Below are 26,191 nucleotides of genomic sequence, written 5' to 3' on the forward strand. Positions count from 1 at the left end.
GTTCGGCTATTTTCGAGTGATGCACCTATACACACGCACACACGCACGCACGCACGCACGCACGCACGCACGCACGCACGCACGCACGCACGCACGCACGCACGCAAACACACACACACACACACACAAACACACACACAAACCCTAACAGCCCAAACAAGCGGCCACTTCATGGAGTGGGAGCCTGGCTGCAACATGCGGTTTGTGTTGTGTGTCTCCTCATGGCCTTCGGCTCCCTCCCGCTCCTCTGCCACTATAAACCAATTAGCTGAGAAAGGAACTGCTTTGCACAATCAAGGCCATATGCACTGCAGCCCCCGTACTGTCTCTTCTTCTGCCGCCAAGTTGCCGGTGGCACTGTGTGCTGCACACAGGTATCCGCCGCTAAACTGGCAGCCACTTCCATGAAGGAAAACACACAAACATTCACACACCCATGGCATGTGGAAAATTCACAAACACGCGCGCACACACACACACGCGCATGAGCACACGCACGCACGCACAGGCGCACAGGCGCACACACACACACACACACACACACACACACACACACACACACACACACACACACACACACACACACACACACACACACACACACACACACACACACACACACACACACACACACACACACAATACACTACATACATAGTACATTCACGCACACACGCACACACAACTATACTAACTATAACTAGGAACTACTATTTTCTGCATCACCTCATGATGACCCCCCTGAAATAAAAGACTGCAAAGCATCTTTGTACCCCTCAGAAATCTAAAACGTATTCATTGGAAATGACAGATTTTCAGCTACAAGACATTGTTTTAGTTGGAAATCTATATTAGGCCTATTTGCAGCGGGTTATGCAGTCGTATGGCTGGCTTAGTTGTTGGCAGAAAGGAAGAAAGGACAATGATCCAGCCTGTTGAAGAAAGAGACACAACCAGGGAGTCGTGCTGGTGTCCTGAACTACAGCCAGAGGCCAGACAGACCATTTAAAAGGTGCTTCATTAGTGACCCCGGCAGCACTGATAACCCACCAGCCATTTTTCCTTTCATCCGTTCACTGAATTAAATGCCGGCAGTTATCCGTGCGGTTCCAAATTCAGCACTGCCAATTAGCATTCACACTGCGTTTGCACAGCACACTTCCTCAACAAAGGCCATCCACTATTTACATGGTGACATGCTATTTTTTTCCTTTAAGGAAGTTCATCAAGGAGGCAATACTTTTTTCCTTTTTTCCCCTCCTTTTCCTCTGAGATGAAGAGAAACTCTTCACTGAAGTAGGCCTATACCTGTAATCCGCTTTCTTCACCCCACTGCCGATTTCCCTTTAATTTGGGTTAATTTCCCTTCTTTCACCCCAGAAAGGGCATTAGCTGGTGTTTGTGAAGCATTTAAGACGGCCTTGAGTCCCTGCCACTCCCCAGGAGGGGGATTCACAATCAGAGAAGAAAAATAAAAGAGTTTCACGGAGAACGAGAAGAGAGGGCGAGAAAGAGGGAGAGAGAAAGTGTGAGAGCGGGAGAAGACTGTGCCCATGCATGGACCCCGGGAGGTGTCAAATCCCGACGTGGGCGAGGAGGTGAGGGGGCTTCTGGGAGGAGGTGAGGGGGCTTCTGGGAGGAGGTGAGGGGGCTTCTGGGAGGAGGTGAGGGGGCTTCTGGGAGCCTGACATGTCTATTCAGGGCAGCGGGGAGGTGGCCTGTCACCACGGCGAGGGCCATTGTGCCCTCTGAAAGCGGGAATTATTCAAATCTTCATATTTAGCATAAACTCATTGACATCAATTAAAAGGCGCTTGCATGGCAAGGTTGAATATTTTGGGCTGGCACAGTAAGAGGCAGCGCCGGGGGTTCCTGTGTGTGGAACAACAAACGGACTGGCGGGGTATTGTCAGCAGCAGCTTTGGGGCCTCTAAAACAGAGGCGTTTGCTCTCGATATTCAGACTCACTCACCACTGTGATGTCTAAGTCTTGTAACCCCACTACTAAGGTTTTGAGACATGCTGTTAAAAAAGATCACACCTGTGTGAACTGAGCGGCAACTATACATTTATTGTTATATTTACTGTACTGTGCTCTGTACTGTATTGTAGTGTAGTGTACTGTGCGGGGGTCCCCGGAACATCCAGACCCCCAGGAACGCGCCCAAGGTGCCGGGCCGGTTCCGGCGAGCCGCCCGCGTCCGAAACGGTCGAGAAATGACAGTTACCATGTGGGGGTCCCCGGGGGTCCCTGGAACATCCAGAGCCCCAGGAACGTACTCTACTGGCCACTTTAGGTGTTGCAGCATTCCGTGCTCAGACAGACATACGGAGTCTACGGACACACATAGCTCCGTAATGGAGCGGAGGCACCGCTCAAAAACAACTAACAGTTCACACATAAATAGGCTACCTAAATAATTTGAATTATTTACCAACAATCTAGGAGTGTTAATTGGGATTGCTCACTCCATTATTCCACCATGTAATAAAAAGCATCTACAAGTCCTAAAAGCCAGTTAGAACTTCAACTTAGTTGGAACCCAATGTTAGCCCCAGCTGCTACAACATGATGAAAATGCTCACAAAACACTAGTATACATGTGCATTTTGTGTGTATGTGTGTGGTGGGTTTCTGTGTACGCAAACGGGTATGCAGGGGGTTGTTCATGTGGTCCAAAAGGCTTCATCAGTATTATCTGCTGTCTTAAGAGTCAAACGAAGATGGCCGAACACTGCTCCAGCATCCCAACGTGATGCTCAGAGAAGAAGAATGGCGGAGAGTTCCGAAACATTATTAACCGCTAGAATTTAAAAAATCCCACCCGTGTGAAGTGAGGGGCGCTCTCATCATCATACATCATGTTCATTGTTAATGGGAATTTAATCTCTTGGCGAAATAGCCAATTTGCTTTGTGTAGGACAAAATATCGATTTGCTCAGACCCATATGACGTAAATTCTCTATTCATTGTCAATGGCATTTATTGTTTGTGTTGGGACAAAAATCTACAGCTGAATATTAGGAGGGGCTAGCGCCCCTCAAAAAACATATTCTAGGATGAAAAAGAAATTGTGTTTCGATGCGTTGTAAGCTTGTACAGCTATATTTGGTGAAGAGATTTGGTGTAGAGTGGAGAAGGGGAAAAAAAGCGGTCCAAGTACGGCGGTAGCCTATAGGGTTTGAGTGGTTAAAACAGAGAGACCTGCAATGCATGGTGCCACGTCTTCCTCGACTTTAAACTCTTCAGACACAAACCCCACTACCCCTCTTCATCCTTTCAATCACCTCTCTCTCTCTCTCTCTCTCTCTCTCTCTCTCTCTCTCTCTCTCTCTCTCTCTCTCTCTCTCTCTCTCTCCCCCTCTCTCTCTCTCTCTCTCTCTCTCTCTCTCCCTCTCTCTCTCTCTCTTTCCCTCTCTCTCTCTCTCTCTCTCTCTCCCTCTCTCTCTCTCTCTCTCTCTCTCTCTCTCCCTCCCTCTCTCTCTCTCTCTCTCTCTCTCTCTCTCTCTCTCTCTCTCTCTCTCTCCCTCTCTCTCTCCCTCCCTCTCTCTCTTTCCCTCTCTCTCCCTCTCTCTCCCTCCCTCCCTCGCCTCCACCCTTCAGTCCTCTCAGAAGCTGTGTCTCCAGCATGACGGTGTCACTGGAGGAGTAGCGATAATAGAACACAGGACACAGTTGAAAGAACGTTGCCCTGAGGCATACTGTCTTCCTCAACACACACACACACACACACGCACACGCACACGCACACGCACACACACACACACACACACACACACACACACACACACACACACACACACACACACAAGCACACGCACGCACGCACACGCGCACACGCACACACGCACACGCACACGCACACACACACACACACACACACACACACACACACACACACACACACACACACACGCACACGAGGACAGATGCCTCTATAAATGATAACATAAAAAAGTAATTAATTCTTTCTACTTCTAAGAAGTGGCCAGCCTGCGGCCACGCAGACGAAGAGGTGTGAAGTGTAAATGGATGCAGTGTGCATGCATTCAGATAAATACGTGCCGGCGTTTTTAATACAGACAGAATGACGGCCTTTCATGAACCACTAATTTCCTGAACTGTTCCAATTAAGCTCTGTTTTGTTTGCGGGAGAGTCAGGAGGAAGTCTCCGTGTTGAGGAATAGAGCAACTCCACAAGCTCAGAGTCACACTGTGGCACAGCGTGGTGCCATGACCGCCACACCTGGAGCAAAACGATAGTGGCCACGTCTGGTGGCGATGCTCCCTGCTGACACCTGGACTCTTAACCCATTCTGTACGGAAACCCCTTTTGGTGTTTATAGCATTATGTTATACTATAGCTATTGAAAAATAGCAGATCTACAAGCTCATAGCGCGGCACCGCGTGCCGCACTACGAGCTTGTAGGTCTGCTATTTTTGAAAAGTCTTGAAAATGTGGTGCAAATCTTTGAATATATATTCTTTCAGAGCGAACGTGTTAAGTCAAATCTTTGCTTCTGGGGGAATCCTGGAACAACATATTTCCAGATGGGGGTCGGCGGCCAATTACATATATTTTGAGGGTACTTGACATGAAAATGACTGACATAGAAACATGGGTTTTTCAGAAAACTGTCAGAATTTAGAAGGCATTTTGTAGAATCGTTCTCAGGTCAAAATGGGTTAACATTCAAATGAGGTGCATATGCATTATGTAGAAGACCGTGGCTTATCTTCCGAGATTGGTGACCTATGTGCAACCCAGATTCGGCACTAACAAGGGACTATAAATTCATTTCGCTCCTATGCCACCAAAATGTGGAACGCCCTACAAACAGTCATTAAGACATGCGAATCCCTTGACTCCTTCAAAACCGCTCTCAAAGGGCACTTACGGACGGCTGCAATTCGAAACTGGCCCCTGTAAAATCTGAATTTTTCCCTTTTTGCCTCTATGATTTCCTGTTTTTGGCTATATAGAAGTGTATATTTGTACGTCTATAAATGTTTTGATGAATTGAAAACGGTGGGCCCTCTTACAAACAAGTGTAATGCTTCTATGGTGTCGTCCACTCACAGTTAACAGTTTTTGTATTGAGTTGTGCTTGAAATGTACTGTAATTCTAATACTTCAATCAATCAATCAATCAATCAATCAATCAATCAATCAATCAATCAATCAATCAATCAATCAATTTATCTGTGGCACTACACAACTGCCATCAAATGTAGTAACCATTTCACAAGTTCCTGTGCACTCACAGAATCCACTTTTTTGGCATTTGTTCATGTGCAAAATATGTGGATTTTTAATCCTGTTCAGCTAAACAGTTAGAGTGAATGGAGTCACTACTTCAGGCCCATCCATCAGAGAGCGCGCAGAAGCAAGAGATACAGATGATTTGAGTTATATATAAAACAGACATTAGCAGACCCAGTGCAAATGTTTTCTTTGTGGCAGAGAAGAGAACTACACATCTCCATATGGCTTTGATGCATATTTCTCAGCCACTGTACTGCTGCATCATGGCCGCCTTCTCTAAAAGGATATATTTGTAAAGCAAAAGCACTAGGAGGACATTCAATCACAGCATAGCTGTTGAGTAAATTTGCATGTGAAGGAATAAGACTTTACTGTATATCCAAGAGACATAAAATGAGGGACAAATTAGAACGGGATTAAATTATATTTCCCTATAAAAAAAAAATCCATGGCGGAGATGAGTGGAGGAAGGACAAAGGGATACAGCACAAAATAAAAAGCATGCATTGCGTACACACACACACACGCACACATTTACAAGTGCGCGTGCACGTGCATGCACATACACACACTGTGGAAGTGAGTGGATTAAGACTTCCCGGTTCTCTGTATTTAGAAGCTGTCCTGAAATGTCTCCAGGTAGCAGGCTGGCGATGGTAGATGAGAAGACGGTGGCATCCGGAAATGGGTCGGGGGTTATCTCAAGGAAGGCACACATGACACTATCTCCCACAATCGCTCACCCATCTCACCGGCCCATAAGAAGACCCTCTCACCTTTCACTCACAGTTGCCCAGTAGGACCATAAGAAGACCCTCTCACCTTTCACTCACAGTTGCCCAGTAGGACCTAAGATAAAATACTTGAATCAAACGCATTTATACGTAACTTATCGGCGATCCACGGACCAATATCCAACCAATAAGTGACTTTTTCCCCCTCCCATTGTCTTTTATCCTGTATGCTTAAACGTCCACAAAAATAGCAGGTCGACATGAGCACAACGCGTAGCATAGAGTGTCTATTTTGGCAGTATAAATCGGGCTATAGGCTTGTGGAGTCAGGCCAGTAAGTGGCCAATTGCACAAAGACAACATTGCTCGCATAGACAAAACTAAGCCCACGTCAGAATCTCTGGTGTCACGCTCAATCCATCAACACTTCAATTGAAACTGGAGATGCAAGGCGTTAATTGCCATACACAGCGATACTGAACGGAGAGTATCTGATGCAATCAGAGGTAATTATGAGATCAGCTAATGCCATTCTACCAGCAGCAGATGTGGTTTTGTCAGAGGCAATAATCGAGAAAATCCCAACTCCCTCTTTACTGGCAGAAAGAAAATAAATCCAATGCAATGTTACGGAGAAGGCATGTTTAGATATATAGTTAAAGCTACAGCAACAAACCAACTTCGCAAACTTACAGTCCTGAAAGACAAATACATTGTGTCATGTGAGGTGTGCTAAATGGAGGGACATGTGACAGTCACCGTAAAATACCTTTGATGTCTTTAAAATGTAGAGCTGCACTAACTATAAACCCATGGGAGACAATTGGTCATATCTTAGGACTCGCAAATGATGACCTTTTCCACCTTGTGTGTGAATGAATATCGATATGAAACACTGGAATGCAACACCGTGTGGCAGGTAGCAGAACTATAAAGGCCTGCTCGGAAACTCTTGGAAACAAGAAACTTGAGAACAGTCAGTTCAATTAAACAGAGTTTAATTGTGGCAGGACGTGATAGTCAAACCTAGCCTCGCCCTTATCAGCAGATGCTCAGCTTTAATAGGCATAGCAAACTACAGCACATTCTAAAGCCCTAACCACACCAAAGGGTCAAGATGGTTTTAGCGTTGTCCCTGCGGTGTGATATGTCCTGTTGCACGTTAACGCACGTTGTCCCTAGTGATTCAACGCATGGAATTCAATGGCCCAAACCACACCAAAGGGTCGAGACGGTTTTAGCGTTAACTCCTTGCAACCGTTTGGACCCAAGGAGTTGCATGGTGACCCTTTGGTGTGGTTATAAACATAGTTACAGTAAGTTTCAGTCATTCTTATAGATACAGAGACCTAAGTATTAGGTGTATTCGCAGTACAGAGGTGAAGTGGATACTGTTGGCAATGATCTTCGACTGGCTATATGTCATGGCTGTGCCGTGCGGGGAATTCATTAAGAGATTCAACCGGACTGGACTGGTAGTTTATAAAGGTCTTGATCACTTACATCCTGAGAATTGATTGTCATTACAGAGCGATGAAAAAGAGCAGAATGGAGCTCTCACTACAAAAGAGCTTAGGTGTTGTTTTTTATTTATTAAGTAACGGTTTTACTGTGTGGGCTAAGATGACATCCCACCAGGTTCTTTCTTGCATTCGTGCATTCCCTGTCTCCATCCTTCTGTCTCGATAAACGCAGACCTGCCCTGCCCTCTGCTCGCCACCCTCTGAATCTCATCTAAATCCATCATGTATATATTGATAGAATGTGGGATTTATTTTCCCGTTTCCAGACCGCCTTGCTAATATTCCTTTCCCCCCTTCTCATCAAAATGAGGATTCGGGCTGGGTGAGGGGCCCTCATCTCGGCACACTAAGTGGCTATTTCCAAAATAAAAGCCAGTGCATCAATTCAATTAGCAGATTTGGTCATGGTGGGTGCAGGGGACGCGTCCATGGCTCTTATTTTCCCCTTCACTTCATCCTCCTCTGTTTTCCCATCCTCTGCCTCACCTCTTTCCATTCGCGTGTCAGAGAGCCTTCTCTCAGCCTCTCTCTCTCTCTTCCCTTTCTTATTCTCAAAGTCATTGCACCAAATTGTCTTATCTTTGTGAGGAACCTCAAACAGGACGCACAGGCTAATTTATATTTAATCGCACAACCATATCAGTTGACAAAAATGACATGTTTTCAACCAAAAAAATTGTGTCGAGGCAAATTGTTTCATTTTTTTTAGACAGACAGACAGACAGACAGACAGACAGACAGACAGACAGACAGACAGTACTGTAGCCTATTTACAAGCTGTTTTAACCATTGTAGGTGTTCATCAGGTAATCCACACATTCAATTTAAGGTCTTCTGCAGGACAGTGTGCAGACATGTTGCTCGAACCATTTAGCTTCTGGTTAGAGGTTAATTTCCCAACTCTCCGTAGTTTCGGAACAGAGAGAGAGAGAGGAAGAGAGAGAGAGAGAGAGAGAGAGAGAGAGAGGGAGCAGGGTAGCGAAGGGAAGGGAAGGGAAGGGAAGGGAAGGAAGGGTGGGGGGGGGGGGGGTTCCCGGGGTTGCAGCATGTCTGGATACCTTTAATTGATTCAAATTAGGCGCTTGATTGATGGTGACAGGAACTGGGCGACAACACGGTTGGCCCAGATGACGCCGATTAGCACGCAGCCAAACAAGCTGTCGCCTCCTCACATGGCGTTAGCCGAGAGAGACAGCAGACATATGGCCGACATGGCTCACTGTGATCAGCGAGCTGGGGCCACAGGCACGTCCCCGCGAGGACACGAGGATGGACATTTGAGCATTGGGATCTAGCTACTTCCCCCCCCTTATCCCATACTGTACATGTTGTTCCATTTTTTTACTTTCTTTAACTGTATGATGATTTCCTGTTTTTCATAGACGTGTATTTGTACGCCTTTAAATGTTCTGATGAATTGAAAATGGAGGACCCTGATGTGAACAAGTCTTAGTGCTTTTCATGGTTTCGTCCTCGTAGCATACATGCAGTTTTTGTATTGACCTGTGCTTTCGTTTGAAATGTACCCATTCTACACACTGTGAAACATTTTCAATCAATCAATCAATCAATCAATCAATCAATCAATCAATCAATCGATCACTAGAGAGATGCACACAGAGATAGATAGATACAATTAAGCCTCATTTGTACTTTGTTGAACAGCAGCTACAAGCTCACAATCCGCCGTGAGCTTGCAGATCCGCTATTTTTGGCATGTGACAATGTCCTATGACAGATTATAAATTACGCAGAGGTTTCAGTGAAATAGCTTTATGGGATGACTGCTTATGTAGATTCTAACTTTTAACATCAGCTCGCTGAGCTGAGCTGTACTGGCAGCTCAATCAGCTGTGTAATGCAGAACTGTGACATTATAATTAGTTACTGACTCAAGACCTGCACCATGCAGCCTCTATTTCCAACCAGACATCTCCCTGCGCGGTTGTTGGCGGATCCGACCGTGATGCAGTGATGTGTAGTTTTTTGATTCGCTTTGTTTCGTTTCGAGCTCTCACAACAAACTAGTTACAAAAACTCCTTTCGCGAGCGCAGAGGGAAGCAGCTGAGGCGAGCGAAGGAGGGAGAGATGAAGGAGTGGAGTGGGATAGAGAAGGGAGGGGTGGCGCTGTGTGTTTGCTGAACGCAGCGGGGAGCCACTCCGCTGAAGAATGTCAGGTCAAATAGTTCTTGACAGTGCTAATATCTGTCACCTCCGAGCCATAATGACATGTAAATAAACAGAGGAATGACTCTCAGCTGGAGAGAGAGGCACAGGGCCGCTGACAGCATGCGCCAGCTGGGGTCCTGACGAGAGAGAGAGAGAGCGGGAGAGAGCGGGAGAGAGAGAGAGAGAGAGAGAGAGAGAGAGAGAGAGAGAGAGAGAGCGGGAGAGAGAGAGAGACGGAGAGAGGGAGAGAGGGAACATAGAAGAAGCGAGATTTACACAGTAAAATCTGCAGTATTAAGGCACTGTAAGTGTTGTTCTGTTTTTGTGTTAAAAGTATAGCTCTATATTGGCAATCATAGTAGTAATAGTAATCATAAAAGGTAATCATAACCCTCTCTCCAGCTCTTTACATTTTCGAGTGGGGATACCAATTTCATCCAATCAAGAGAGAACATACAGGATACCCACAGGAATGCTTTATATTGGAATATACTGTAGATCTATCTTCAGCCTTTTAATAATACATTTTGTTTTAACCAAAAAATATTACTTAAAGTCACATTTAATTTAACTTTGAGAGTATATGGAAACATTTGGTTCCATTTGTACAATCTGAGACCGTCAGGATTTTCTGTTTATTATAGACTCAAATGCTGTAATAAAGTTTCTGACAATATCAGTCCAAACCAAAACTCGGAGGGCGTAATGGAACGTCCATTACGCCGTTTCAAGTGTCACAAAACACAACGGGATAGAAATATCACACGTAGATTTTAGAACCAGCCGGATCGAATTCAACACCTATACCCACCCCATGTGTTTTTCCGCCTTCAAATAAATCACCGTCCCCCCTAGTGTCAGAACAGTATCTGGAACCAAGAGGGAGCACATGGACCCCCTCCTCACCCCCATGAACCCTGTACGACTGCCACGGGGTTCACGAGGGTGGCCCAGTCCAGACTCCACATGACCTCCTGGACCTCTGAGATTTGCTTTGAACTCTAGGTTCAGCCCAGACGGACACACATGCACCCTTCACACACACAGCTTTGAATGTGGTGCATTATTAAGGGAAAGTGAAAGGAGAGGGAGCATTTCTGGTCTCTCCAGGGCGGACGGGAGTTACCGACCGACTACAGCAGTCGGTATTTTGGATCTCGGCCTCTCTCGGGCCCGGAGGGGGGAAGGGGGGCACATTCAGATGGAGCACATTCACACACTGACAAGCAGAGGAAACTAAAAGCCAACCTGCTCATCGGGAGTAGTAGTTAATGGTTCAGTGTCTTGCTCAAGGACACTTTGAACAGCCAGGAGGAGCCAAATGAGAGTCGAATGAGTCACAGATACTCATTATGGGAAGCTTTCACAAAACATTATGCAACTGTTAAAAGTGTTAATTTAAATATGGGAGTGGACAAATTGACCTGAAGTCCCCAAATAAGTTTCCATGATCTCCACTGGCTTGTTGGTTATATATGAACTTGTGTCCCTTCAGTGCACTATAGCAACTTATCAGACCATTTGCGGGTGGAAGCAATCCAAACCAAACCAAAGCTTGCAGTCGGGTGAACCCTAAGCCCCTGCATATATATCCATAAATGTATATACTGTGCTGTGGTTTGGGATTTAATAATACTCCTATAACTGATTTTGATGGTGGAACTAATTTGATGGTCAGAGTATCAATTCACGTCATTCTTTCCCGATATGATGGCCATTGTTCCCTCCCTTGAGAGTAAAGGCAGGAGAAAAAGCTCTTAAATAATAAAGAACTTGAGGAATATATAGGACATAATAACTGATAGATTGAATTTCCTCTCTGAAAATCCCGCAAGCACACATTCATTTCCCTCAAAAGCCCTTATGGAAAAGGCACGTGTTGTATGAGCGTGCACAGTCAAATCCTTAGTGTTAATTTATCTATTTGTAACAAATGCAACCATGATGGACTCTTAAGGGTCCATTTGGTTACATTTGTGGTGGTCTAGTGCGCTGGCGCCCTCAGATTGCATGCAGTGGTCCTCTCCTTCAGCCTCCATCCTCACTTAAATCCTCATCTTCCAGGATTTACAGAAAGTCATATTGGCTGCCTCCGTGAGATAAATGTAAATCGCATTCCGTTATATTTGGCTATTTATCGGGGAAACGCAACAACTCCCCCATTGGCTGCTGGAGGGGTGAAGCATCTCTCGCCCCGCACACAAGCGGCCTTGCATTTAAATAGCGTTTTGATTTTTCCGCCCCGGACCCTTTCATCTGGCAGGGCGGAATGGAGAGAGAGAGAGAGAGAGAAAGAGAGAGGGAGAGAGAAAGAGAGAGGCCACAGATGGAGAGAGGGAATTATATGGGAAAAAAAGTGGAAGGGGAGGTGAGGAGAACATAGTAGGGAGAGAAAGTAGCCGAGAAAAAAAGCCAGGATATGAATCAAATATTGTATTTATTTCCTGTGGTGGAGTCTGCCATGCCCAACCTGTGGGAGGTGCTCCTCAGGATAGCTTGCACTCTCAACCAAAAGGTTCCATTACCAGAGTGACATGCAGAACCAAACGTAGGAGGGTTGCAGCGCTTCCTGCATATCCAACCAGAACGCCAGTCGCTACAAACAACTAGCATAATGCATTTTGTCAATACAAATTTCAACCAATCAATCAATCAATCAATCAATCAAAATCATCTGAATTCTGGGGTGAATGTACAGTGAAAATATAGGCAGTACATCGGCTACTTTCAGTGAAGAGAGTTGGTGTAGACTAGAGCGTAATACTTGAGGATCTAGAATAGAGCCCTGGGGGACCCCAGTTAACTAAGTGTATAGGGTTGAAGTGGTTGCTGAGGTACACAGTAAAGTCCTAGTCCTAGTGTTAATTGATCCATTTGAAACTCTGAGTGTATACAGTAACCAAATGGACCTGTAAGAGTCAATTTAGTTCCATTTGTACCAATTTAGTTCCGGATGTTACATGTGTACAGTGGCAAGAACAAGGCAGGTACAACCGGCGGCGGTGGCTCAGGGGTAGAGTGTCTGGATGGTAACCGTAAGGTTGCCAGTTCGAACCCGGGCTCCCCCAGAGTTACTGTCGAAGTGTCCTTGAGCAAGACACTGAACCCCTAATTGCTCCCGATGTGCTAGTTGGTGCCTTGCATGGTTTCTGCTGCCATCGGTGTATGAATGGGTGAATGTAATGCACAATCTCTGTAAAGCGCCTTGGATAAAGGCGCTATATAAATGCACCATTTACCATTTACCATTTACCATTTTACAACACATACTGTATAGACTTATGTCTTTAGGCTTTGCTCTACTGAGGACTGAGGACACTCTCAGCTTTCATTGCTCAAACTTGGAAACTGTAGAACCAATCTTAGGGTAGTCCTTCACATTGATTGAGGCGGTGATATTATTCATTTTAAAAGCATGTTCTAGCAACTACCTTAGATTCTGAAATGTCCTGCAGACAGGCGGAGATCTTATCATCCGGCAACACGGGACTATTTTGAACAAAGAAGTAAAAACATGGATTTATCTATTCCATCAGTGGATATTTAAATTCCCCATGCAGGCTCTCTCCGAAGCTCTCCCAGAACAGGTCGTGTTTTATTTATTTTCCCTTTATTTATTTTCTGCCACAAATGTAAACAGTGTCAGTATTACGGGTGCCTTCCAATTAACAAGTATCACCCCCTCCTCTCCTCTCCCTACAATAACCTCCGTACTTCCATTCCCTCTCTCCCTCTCTCTCTCTCTCTCTCTCTCTCTCTAAGTAGTATGGGGAGGCAAAGTAAATAATATGTGCTCATCCTTTGATTAGTTGACACAGGAGCGTGCCAGCTGACAGCGTGCCCGGACGATTGGTTGGGGGGGGGGGGCTTTAATACCCTTGAGTTTTAAGAGCGCCTGAGGAGAGCACATTATAAGAGCACAACAATCATTGACATTCAGGTGCGTGGTGTCATGTAGAAAGGGGGCAGAGGGAGTTTTGGGGCAGAGGGAAGGAGGGGCAACCAGGGGAGGTAGGGTTTGGGGGGGGGGGGGGAGTAATGGGGGAGTGGGGGGGGGGGGGGCAATATGTGGAGGATGAAGGCGGGATGATCGAAAGAGAACGAGGAGAGCAGCCAAATCTCTCGTTGTCTCTCTTTCCTCTCTCTCTCTCTGTTTCCTCTCTCTTTCTCCTCCTGGGTATTTTTGGCAAACCCCTCACTCTTTAAACGTAATTCATCTCTCATTTGCTTATTTATATAAAAAATAAATAAAAATACAAAAAATAAGTGTGACATGGAAGTACAGTAGTGGTGTGTGTTTCCCGTTGAAGGGTGTTTGGAAAGCTCACCCTCCTCTCCCTCTCTCTCTCCCCCCCCCCCCTCCCCCCCATCCTCCCTTCCTCAACCCCCACCCCCTTATCTCGGTCCGACAGTTGTCAGGAATCACTAGCGGACGCCTGAGCTAGCGCTCGCTGAGCGGCAGGCAGGCAGGCAGGCAGGGCCTGGGGATGTGGATCAAAGGGAGAGAGTCGGGGAGCGCCACAGCGAGCTCTGATCCCCCCCCTCCATCTCCTCCCCTCTCCTCCTACACCCTCCCCACCCCCCCATCACCACTCACTGAATATCCAGGCTATCCTCTCGTTGTCTCTTTCTCCCCTCTCTCCTTCTCTCTCTCCTTCTCTCTCTCCTTCTCCCCTCTCTCCTTCTCTCTCTCCTTCTCTCTCTCCTTCTCCCCTCTCTCCTTCTCATGCTCCTGGCCTCATTGTATACAATCCTCAGTGCATATATATATACTAGGGAAACGTTGACAATTGTGATGTTTTCTGTTTAAAATCCCATCTTCTGATCAGATCAATAAACCCCTCCTGTGGCCCAAAAGTGCCCTATGTCTAGACCTATGTCTTCTGTGAATTTCTCCAGGAAATGTCTAAATGATGACGTCAAACATACACATGCAGGGCGCCCCGCCGCCCGCTGTGCCTAGTGGTCCAAGCGCATTGCCACATACTCTATAGGCTCTGGCCTAGCAGCGTGTCGCGTGTTCGAGTCCCGTTCATGACGACCTTTGCTGCATGTCTCTCCCCTTCTCTCTCTCTCCCTCCTTCCTGTCAATCTCCACTTGAAACTATCAATAAAAAAACCATATACATTCCGCATGCCCCATGACATGAAACGATTGATTTGGTAAGAATAATGGCATTGATGTTGATGATGTTAAATTAGTTTTCCTTTAATTTAAGTCTATACATCCCTCCCTCCCCATCTACTCGACGGTGAGAGAGCTCCATCCATTATTAAGAAATCTTCTGGCGATGTTTCTTTAATAAAATGTACAACATTGCAAAAGCCTGAGAGTGACGTTTTACTACTTCTCGTTGATCGTCTTTTGGGTGTCCTCCCGTTTTGTTTCTCTCTTTTCAGCAGCAGGTTCTCATGTCCTTCTGACAGATATAGGGTTTAGCGGCCCGACATCACCCTCCTGCCTTAACTATTCCTTATGCAGACATACGATACCCCAAAGGACGTTTCTCGCTGCGGTTCAAAAATGGCCAAATAGATTCACGGAGATGTCATCTATAGAAAAGCTGCTCCTTTCTGTCCTCAAGCCCTTGGATGCAGTTTATCACTCTGCTCTGCGATTTATATCTGGTGAACCTTATAGAACTCATCACTGCATCCTATATGACAGAGTGGGCTGGCCTTCCTTGGCCGACAGGCGAAATAAACATTGGTATCTGTTTTTTGTAAAGCAATTGATGAGACTTGTATACCAAAGCTCTGTATATTAAAGCTCTGCTGGATTGGAATCCTGTAACATATAGGACACGCTCCAGTCACTCAGCCTGGCGCAGCCAGACTTCATCTGCCCCTATTGCACATTATGCATATGCCCCGATTCCACGCAGCTATAAGCGCAGTGGTATATTAGTATCGCAACGCGAGGCTACCAGTCACTGGCTTACACTAAAGGTTCCGAATGTAAACACAGAACTGGGGAAAACAGCCTTTTGTTTGAGTGCCCCAACCACGTGGAATGATAGCTTAAATTAAAGATCTTACATACGGTCAATTTAAATCTTTGATTGCAGACTTAACCCCAAGTGTCTCCAACTGTTTTTAAACATGTATTAGATCACACAATGAGGAAATGTTGCTGTTCTGTCTTGTTGTTTTTTTGTTTATTGCTTTGAAAATGTTGTCTTATGTTGTACTGTATCTCGACGACACTGCACATGAGGGAAACCTCAATGTCTCTCGAGAATAAATAAAGGTTTGAATGAATGAATGAATGAATGAATTAATTTGTGTAAGTATGTTACATGTTAATAGAGACATATAGCTTTATTTGATGAGGCAGGGTTGTAAGAGCGTTGGAACCAAATGGACCCATTTTGGCTCCATTTGTGCACTCTCAAGAGTTAAATGAACCCATTTTGACCTGAGATCAGATTCTAAAAATGTCTTCTACATCCTGACAGTTTTCTGAAAAAGCTATGTTTCTATGTCAGTGGTTCTTCGATTTTTCAAAAATAGCAGACCTACAAGCTCGTAGCGCGCCACTCGGTGGCGCGCTATGAGCTTGTAGATCTGCTATTTTTCAATAGCTAAAGCATAACATAATGCTAACACCAAAAGGGGATCCCGCCCAAAATGGGTTAACACTTGCTGTGTTGATGCCTGGTCAGTGGTCATGCAAGGGACAACCACTCGACAGGGCATGTATAGCCTGTCCTCTGCCTCAGCGTCGGTGTGTTCCGTGGTTCATATTGTCACATGTCCCTTCCACTCAGTAAGACACAGAATTGGCTGCACACTCGCTCGCTCTCACTCGCTCCCCACATGAAAGTCGGGGGGGTGTGGGGTGTGGGGGTCTAATTCTTTTCGCATTAAATTTTTATGGGAGGAGGCAACAAAATGGCTGGTGTGAATTAGATTCCAAATGCAATATGCCAGTTTCAAATTGAATTATTGCCTGTCACGCACGCGGCACACACGTCTTTTCCTATATTTTGAAGTGCGGGATCTGCAGGAAAATTCCTCCGACATTGTTATCTCATGTAAATGCTGGCGGGGACATGATGAAAGGGTCAACGGCAGTGAACCCCACAATGTTGACGCTATTTCAAAAAAAGCGAATACAATATCCACTAAAAACACGCAGCATATTCACTCCCAGAATGTATGTTTTCATATACATTCCAGCTTATGAATGAATATTGGTTTCTATCAAATGGATTTGCTGAGGCAGTGTTCCTCGTATTTGATGGGATTTCTCATTCTGTGATGAAGTAGGTTTCTTCTCTGTCAAAACACATAGAAATGAATGGATGCTGGAAGCAGCTCTCTCTTACAGTCTAAGCTAGGCTATATACCATGCAGTGTGCTTTCCAGCTGGAAGGCTGCCTACATGTACTTAAACACCAGACTGTATAAAGTATTGTCTGAAAGCTCATAAAACAAGTAATTTTTTTATTTTTAGTACACCTGCAGCTCGGAGAGGTTTTGAGGTTTTACAACTGGTAAAACACAAGACAAAATAATCGGTTGGCTGTATATGTTGCACTATACATATACCGTACTGATTTAAACACGTCAGTAAGATTCTGCTTGGAATTTTACTTGTTTAGCATTTAGAATGATATATCATTACATAATGTGCTTTCATTTCATTGCATAGCTTCAAGTTGTGCCAGTCAACTGGTGTTTAAATTGAATGGAAGTTTGCAGTATTAGTTTTGTTTCTTTTACCTACAGATACTCGATGTTTAACCCATTTAGGCCTACAGTACATGTTTCTGTTTCAGTGGTGCTCAATATTTCCAGGCAAGGACCCCAAAAATGATATGTAATTGGCCACCGACCCCCATCTCATCTGAAAATATGTTGTTCCAGGAACCCCTCAGAAGCAAAGATTTGAGTTAAAATCGTTGGCTCTGAACGAATATATATTCAAAGATTTGTGGCACATTTTCACGATTTTTCAAAAATAGCAGACCTACAAGCTCGTAGCGCGCCACTCGGTGGCGCGCTATGAGCTTGTAGATCTGCTATTTTCCAATAGCTAAATTATAACATGATGTTTAAAACACCAAAAGGGGTTCCCGCCGCAAAATGGGTTAACTTGACATGAGTATATACTGACTGAGGAATCAGACCCACCATGTGGTGATTGAACAAAACGACATAAGGATATGGGACCCATTATCAAAACTCAATCTTGGTTGCTTTCCACATAATCAAGTGTAAATCCTATTAACACAAAAGGCACATTCCACCGAAGATTTGAATCAAAACAGTAATGAGGCCTGTAAAATGTACATATGTATAAGTAATCACGCTGGATGATATAAATATGCCTCCCTGCCTTGTGAGCTTTCTGCCAATGTAATTACTGCGAGATACAAACCAATAACCTCATTATGGGTGATTTATACTTAGTTGCACCAAAAATAGCTGATCTACAAGCCCACAACTCGTTGCAGCGTGGCGCATTGTGAGCTTGTCGATCTGCTGATTATTGTTGTTGTTTCTTTTGGGTGGGAGTTTGATTATGACTGTCTCCTATTGTGGACATAATGAAAGACATTAAAAAAAGAAAAAAAAGAGAAAAATAAATTGCCATTCCTCACTTGAATTTAAATGTCTTGTTGCACATGAAAGTGAATGCATACACATATATAGTGCACGCACACACGCACGTACGTGCACGCACGTGCACGCACGCACGCACACACAGTCACACACACACACACACACGCTTTCATATTGCATATGTAATCCAAAGTGATTGGAAACCCCTGTTTCCGGCATGAGATCAGGCAAAAAAAATATATACAGTATATATATCTTAGCTATTTACAACCAAGTGCATATAGAACAGTGTGTGCATTTGTCTGCCGCAATGGAGAGTATAGCGTTGTGTCAGTGTGGCTACTAGTCCTTTTCTGGGGGGAAAGACCAGGAAATTATTGTGGTAGTTAAGAGGTAAAGGAGATAGATGTGGAGAGGTGAAGTGATGGAGTGATGGAGAGGCGGAGAGGCTGGAACACTTTGGTAAAGGTTTGGGGTATATATATGTTATCTTACCATGATGTAACTCCAACGGTAAATTGAATCACCGTTTTAATCATTCAATCAGCTGGTCATCATATTTTTCTTATATTTGATCAATTCATATTATTGTTTAATCAAATGTTTCCATAATTGAAACGCAAATGGAGAAATGTTGAATCATAATTCTAGCTTTAATATTCCCATTTCCCACCACGAGTTCAGTCAACGGAATGGCGTATGCGGCTGCACAGTATGTGAATATTACTATTCACTATATTCTATTCTTGGCAATCACAGGGAAATTGAATTAAATAAATCACTTTGTATGCCGAACACTTAATACACTAACTCATACGTATGCAAAATCTAAGTAAGGATAATAGAACAGTCTTTTTTTCTTCCCTCCTTGCGTGGCGGGGCCGGGGACAGCAAAGTGTGGTAATCCCCGATGTTAACCCATTTTGGGCGGGAACCCCTTTTGGTGTTTTAAGCATTGTTATAATTTAGCTATTGAAAAATAGCAGATCTACAAGCTCATAGCGCGCCACCGAGTGGCGCGCTACGAGCTTGTAGGTCTGCTATTTTTGAAAAATCTTGAAAATGTGGTGCAAATCTTTGAATATATAGTATTCTTTCAGAGCTTTTTTAACTCAAATCTTCGCTTCTGGGGGAGTCCCTGCTGGAACAACATATGTTCAGATAGGGGGTCGGCGGCCAAATACATGAAAAAGGTTTCGCACCACAGGTGCACAGGTTTTTCAGAAAACTGTCATGATTTGCATTTTTTTTTATTTCGACGCCCGGTCAAAATGGGTTAAACTGCGCCCGCGTGCTGTTATTTTATCATAAAGGAAGCCGGCCCGTGTTTCCCGATACACAGACAAATCATTAGTGTTCATTTAACTCCACAGATAGTGCAAATGGAACCAAATGGACCCATAAGGGTCCATTTGTACGCTCTATTGAGTTAGATTAACAGTGGGAATTGACTGTGTATTTATGCAGGTCGGTGAGTGCGGAGCATTAAGCCTCACCACCACGATTAACAATCAAACACATGAGCACAGGATGGAAAATGCTTCTGTTATCCCCCCACCCAACTCTCCAGTACAAGCGCAAATCTCCTTTTTGTCACAAAATCCTTAATTCGGTCTTCCTCTTTGCAAAAAAAAAATAAAAAAAGAAAGAAAGAAAGAAAACGAAGGTACTAAAAGCAGTTCCATGCACCATCATCTTTGGGAAGATATTCCAGGCGTGAGAGGGGAGGGGAGGGGAAGCCAAGGAAAAACTCCCAATAAAATATGTGTGAATGACGGGGGTAATTGCAGACAAATGTGGCATTGAATTTCATTTTCCCAACTCTTTTTAAACACCATTTCAATCTTATTTTCTGCCTGTTAAGGAGATCTTGTTGCTGGGGGTGGGCCGGACTGCCCAGTCTTGGTGGGTAATTGCGTATAATTTCCTCCGCGCCCAGTGATTTGCATCAACATCAGCCATTCCCCTATTATGTGAAGAAGAAGACCCCTCCCCGACCAGTCTCATTTGGAATGGTTATTGTTCAAAAGACCAAGAGAGGATAAATGTATGAATCCCCCGCATCTCTCTCTCTCTCTCTCTCTCTTTCTCTCTCTCTCTCTCTGTCTCTCTCTCTCTCTCTCTCGCACTCTCTCTCTCTCCTCTCTCTCTCTCTCTCTCTCTCTCTCTCTCTCTCTCTCTCTCTCTCAGTTTGTGTCGACACACAAACACATTGACACATAGCCTAAGCGCACAAAAAACAGCACACAATCCCCAGCAACGTCTCGTGAATGAGAGGAGACTTCTTTCTTTAGTGTCTGACACTGAACCTGATTTAAACTTCCACCAACATTGTCAGGTTTCGCTTACAGATGCTCAAAAGAACCAAAATGAGGACCTTTTATTGTAGCTTAGCTTGCCCATATTATACTACTGAAAGATTATTATTTAATACATTATGCCAAGTTAACCCAAGAGCAGATGGCCAGTTCAGAGTTATTCTTTTTGTCTACAATTTTTTTCTCATTATTTTCATTCTTAGCTATATCTCCATATACACTTTCTATCTGTCATCTATTTCATGCTCACTGCGGTGCTTCTATAACAAACTATATTGATCTCACAGGATCAAAAAGGTCTATCTATCCTAGATCAGTGGTTCCCTAAGTGGGGTCCGGGGACCCCCAGGGGTACTTGAGGGAGTTCTAGGGGGGACCCAGCTAAATCATAATTTACAACCAAATGGACCCGTATGGGTTAATAATATGTTTCGGAATCACTGCTAGAGCCGTAAAAATCCTCCCTTATCGGGGTCACTGGCATATGTTTTCAAATGGGGGGTCCGTGGCCTAATAAATGTTCATTTGGGGGTCCTTGACATGAAAAGGTTTGGGAACCACTGCTGTAGGGCAGTGAAGTAGTTAGCATTAGAATATGTCCAACAACCAAAGAGTTTGGATGATTTGATCAATTCCAAGGGCTCAAAGCTTGGAGAGTTCATCAAAGATAATAGCATTTGTTTGCTAAATATGCTAGAGTCTAGTATATTAGTATAATAGTCTAGTAACTAGATTATTAGACTAAATATACTGTACAATGTGATATGTTATAATGAGACCCAGAATTCAACGTTGTTCAACTTGTTCCCCCAAAGTTCAAGTGGGCCAATTCCAGACTAAACCGCAGTGAAACAAAGACTCCCGATAAGTAAAGGCACCATGAAGGCTATCGGCTGTAATTCATTACACCAGACTTGCATTGACAGCAACATCTGTTAAAAAATGTCTTGGAGAAACCGTCTGAATTCCGTGATCAGACTCATTAGCGGGGCGCGATTATTCCTTTTCTTCTCACTGATGTCTCCCTGCATTAGAGTCTCTCCTGTGGAGCGGAGAGGATTTGTCCTCCAACCAACATCTTTGTAGTTAAAAGTTTAAACCGCAATCCATTTGGAACCATGGCACACCGAACAATCGAGTTAATTACAGAGACTCAGGGATGTAAGGGAGGAAAATTAATTGTAAAATGTTATCGTTCCAATTCCCCCGTTAGCAACGGGATATCGGCGCAGCGCTGCTTACTGACTCTTTTACACAAAGTCACTGGAGAGCTGCTGCCTGATGAGGCAATAACAGACACCGTGCCACGTTAAGTTCCATCCATCCTACAAACAGGGATTCAACACAATACTTGTCTCTGATTGGACAGGATCAGAGAATGATGACACTCATCCATCAAGACAAAATGCAACTTTAAGAAACGCATAACCACCCTATAGCGTGCGGCCACTTAAATGCATAGACACAAATGTGCAACATACACACACCAGCTATGAAACACATAGACACAAATGTGCAACATACACACACTTGCTCACTCAATTATACATTTTATACATATATATATTGTACATATACAGGAGGATATGCATATTATAATAACACACTTTCAGCCACAAACACTATAGCACTAAGGCATTGGTGAACTTTCAAACACACACATACAGGAATGGAAATGGAGTATTTTATCACACGTGCAATTCATATGAACCAAAGCCAGGCTTAGCCAGCCCTCCAAACCATCAGTCTCAAGAATGTACACACCAAAAAACACTCTACCATTAAATCAACAACACACACACACATGCACGCACACACGCACGCACGCACGCACGCACGCACGCACACACACACGCACGCACGCACGCACGCACGCACGCACGCACGCACGCACACACACGGACACACACGCACGCACACGGACACACACGGACACACACGGACACACACGGACACCGACCTGTGGGGAGAGGCCGTTGCTGACGGGGTTGCCGTGGTTGCCGGGCGTCCCCGAGCCCATGAAGGTGTCGGAGTAGCTGGAGAAGCCGCGGTGGTTGGAGGAGAGGCCGTAGGCGGAGCCAGGGTCGGCGCCGGACAGACCGCCCTGGTGCATGGAGGACGGAGGCAGGGGCTGGGGCCGGTGGACCGTACCACTGATGTCTGGACCGGACCACAACACAACACAACACAGGACAGGACGTATATGAATTATTAAATGTGACCTTAGTATACCATAATCACAGCAGAGCCATAGAGTATAGACAGAGTTGTGACATTGAGGGGGAAGAAAACCGCCCGGTCACATGGTTCATGTACTCGTGCAAGCCCATTACATAGACTCCAATGCATTCTGTAAGCTTCCGGTGTCCCTATTCGCCAATAGAGGTCTATATGTAGAATAGCCGCCATTGGACTGGCCCCGTGAAGTGAACTTGTGAGTTGTCGTAACTCTGTCTTACTCTATGGCTCTGAATCACAGTAATCCTTTTAATCATATTGAAGGGCTTTTGGGCAACTGTTAATATAGGTCATATACATCAGTAAGCCATGTTGAAAAGCACTGGTCTAGACTCCCATATGACAACAGACATGTCTTGTCTTCAGTCGTCCTGTACCTTGTGATAGTGAGGTTGTGGGGTATAGCCAGACTCCTGTACCTTGTGATAGTGAGGTTGTGGGGTAGCCAGACTCCTGTACCTTGTGATAGTGTGGTTGTGGGGTATAGCCAGACTCCTGTACCTTGTGATAGTGAGGTTGTGGGGTAGCCAGACTCCTGTACCTTGTGATAGTGTGGTCGTGGGGTATAGCCAGACTCCTGTACCTTGTGATAGTGTGGTTGTGGGGTAGCCAGACTCCTGTACCTTGTGATAGTGTGGTTGTGGGGTAGCCAGACTCCTGTACCTTGTGATAGTGTGGTTGTGGGGTATAGCCAGACTCCTGTACCTTGTGATAGTGTGGTTGTGGGGTATAGCCAGACTCCTGTACCTTGTGATAGTGTGGTTGTGGGGTATAGCCAGACTCCTGTACCTTGTGATAGTGTGGTTGTGGGGTATAGCCAGACTCCTGTACCTTGTGATAGTGAGGTTGTGGGGTAGCCAGACTCCTGTACCTTGTGATAGTGTGGTTGTGGGGTATAGCCAGACTCCTGTACCTTGTGATAGCGAGGTTGTGGGGTAGCCAGACTCCTGCAGCTGGTATGACATTCCTGTGGGCGGGAAGCCGCCCGGTAACAGGTGGTTAAAGGCTGCCAGCTGATTGGCTCCTGCTTGTTTACGCCACCGGGCCCTTCGATTGCTAAACCACACCTGCAGAAAATAACAAACGACGAAATCATCCGAAAAAGGAGAAAAACTTAATAGTGCACATATAATATGTGTGTGCTGTGTGCGCATGTGCATGCATTGCATAATCAGGTGTCTTATTGTGGTGATTTTGGTAAGAGCTATATTGTTGTGTGTTTTTAATACAATTCATTTTAAATGACAAATCATTAGAGACATGTCAAATGCCAGATCCACTTGTGAAAGCACCAGGTTTCAGCAGTGTCAAAGTATCCTTAGATTGGCAAACAAAACATAAAGCATGACTTCTGGAGAAAACAAAATCATGTTTGTACCTCAGATTGCAGCTCCTTAGTTCTTTCGTATAAACTGTGTAATGTGACAGTACTCAAGCACAAGAAAACTGGGCAGTGTGTTCTGCATTTATGTGCAATGTGTCAATAGTCACAGACTCACAGTATCATTTGACTTGAATTTGTTTTGCCTGGGTCTGGTCAGACACCTGGATTCAGTAACAGTTTCAATAAAACAAAACAAAGGTATAATAGAGAGGAGAATGGAGATGAGATGAAGCTTTACTGCATACGTTTCAATAGTTATATATAGTTAAGCTTTACTATAGTAAAGCTTAGTTATACTGTGGGAGACGGGTAGAAAAAGATCTGACTGATCTTCGCAGCAAAGAAAAGGTTAATCGGCCGTTAATGGAGTGTGTGTACAGTTTATTAACCGCAAATGGAGTGTGTGCGCAGTTAATCAACCGTTGTTCTGCAAATGGGGGTCCGGCCCCTTTGAGAAAAGGGGCCGGTGAAAAGGAGGGGCCACAATAGGCTCCCTGGTTGAATGGGTCCCAAAGAGCAGAGAGGGAGGGGAGGCGTCAACAATGAGACCGGCGGCTAAACGGCTTTCCTTTCCTCAATGCTTTCACATGCAAGGGCCATTGATCAAGGCGAGATGCAGACAAAAACAGCCCATGCACTTGATGCGACATGTACGCGCACGCGCGCACGCACGTCGCACACACACATGCACACATGCACGCGCACACACACACAACCATATGGCAACACGGCTGAACGCTCAAATGTTCAACTTGAAACCCTAAACTTAATACAGTCTGTGTTGTTCTTTTCCATGCAACACTATTTAAATTCCCTCTGTACCTCTGTACCTCTGTACAACCATGCAGGAATACAACTTTATAACCATTAGCCTACAACTTAAACTTAAAAGAGTGGGTGAAAATATTTTCTGTACAAGCTCTCAGAGTCTCATGAATTGTAGTTACAAAAAGATACTCATATGGGAAAATGTCAAATATGCTGTAGGGTACATAATGAGCAGTATTATGCGTGTCTTAAGTACCAGGTCTTATTACTTAACTTAAGACCTTGAGGCGTGATCAATGCCATTTGGCTATTCTGAGTGGCCAAACAACATTGACCACGCCTCCAGGTCTTAAGTTAAGTAATAAGACCTGGTACTTAAGACACACATAATACTGCCCAATGTGTGTACTAAAAAAAAGATTTAAAAAAATGTGGAACTCAGATCCACATGGGAACAGCATGGATGGCTCCAATGGCCAATGGGGATCTTGGACTTCAACGTGGCCAGCCTGTGACATCAGTCATGTATCAGAAGAAACAAAGAGGTAGAGGAGCGCCCACCAGAAAGGAGGAGAGGTCGCACAACTCGTCACGACGCAAGAAACCTTTAATTTAAGATGACCAACGTTTCGGCACAAGACATCTCATCTATGATGCATGATTCCAAATTTGGGCTATAGGTTTCAACCCAATCCGGGCTCTATTGACTATCGTTATAACATTAACGTCAAATACTTAATAAAGTATGACACGTGTGGAAAAAAACGTGGAGGTATAGTTCTATTTCTTTGGCTATTCAGTGAGCACAGTTTGGTGCTGATTGGTCCAGTGGTGTGCAAGATTAGCTCTGAACTCACGGACAGACCCTCTCATAGACGTCTAGCTCTGAACTCACGGACACACAGACAGACCCTCTCATAGACGTCTAGCCACCTGCAGAGCCATGCCGTAGAAATAAGACAGGGCCAACACAGTCTACACATCCAAGGACTGTCTAAAGAGGACGAGACGCGAAGACCGTATGGGCGACGCCATGTTGCTCCATGGTGCTCCATGGAAGGAAAGAAACATGCGCAATGGGCTATATGCAGCCAACACTTCTGCGTTCAGCTTCCTTGGTCTCAACTGCGCATGTTTGTTTCCTTCCATGGAGCACCATGGAGCAACATGGCATCGTCCGTACGGTCTTCACGTCTCGTCCTCTTTAGACAGTCCTT

At 44.8% G+C, this 26,191-nt stretch overlaps 1 protein-coding gene across 1 annotated transcript in view; it reads right to left on the bottom strand.

Annotated features, from left to right (window-relative positions):
• LOC306931651 (paired box protein Pax-7-like) overlaps positions 1-26,191 on the bottom strand; it is a 77,722-nt gene that overhangs the window by 10,703 nt on the left and 40,828 nt on the right. Inside the window, exons 6-7 of the mRNA XM_079513150.1 lie at positions 23,736-23,889; positions 22,545-22,744 (exon numbers count right to left, since the gene is read on the bottom strand). Coding sequence (XP_079369276.1) covers positions 22,545-22,744; positions 23,736-23,889 — 354 coding nt within the window. The remainder of the gene's footprint in view (positions 1-22,544; positions 22,745-23,735; positions 23,890-26,191) is intronic.

Source organism: Electrona antarctica, assembly GCF_951216825.1.
Source record: "Electrona antarctica genome assembly, chromosome: 2".
Taxonomy (NCBI): Eukaryota; Metazoa; Chordata; class Actinopteri; order Myctophiformes; family Myctophidae; genus Electrona; species Electrona antarctica.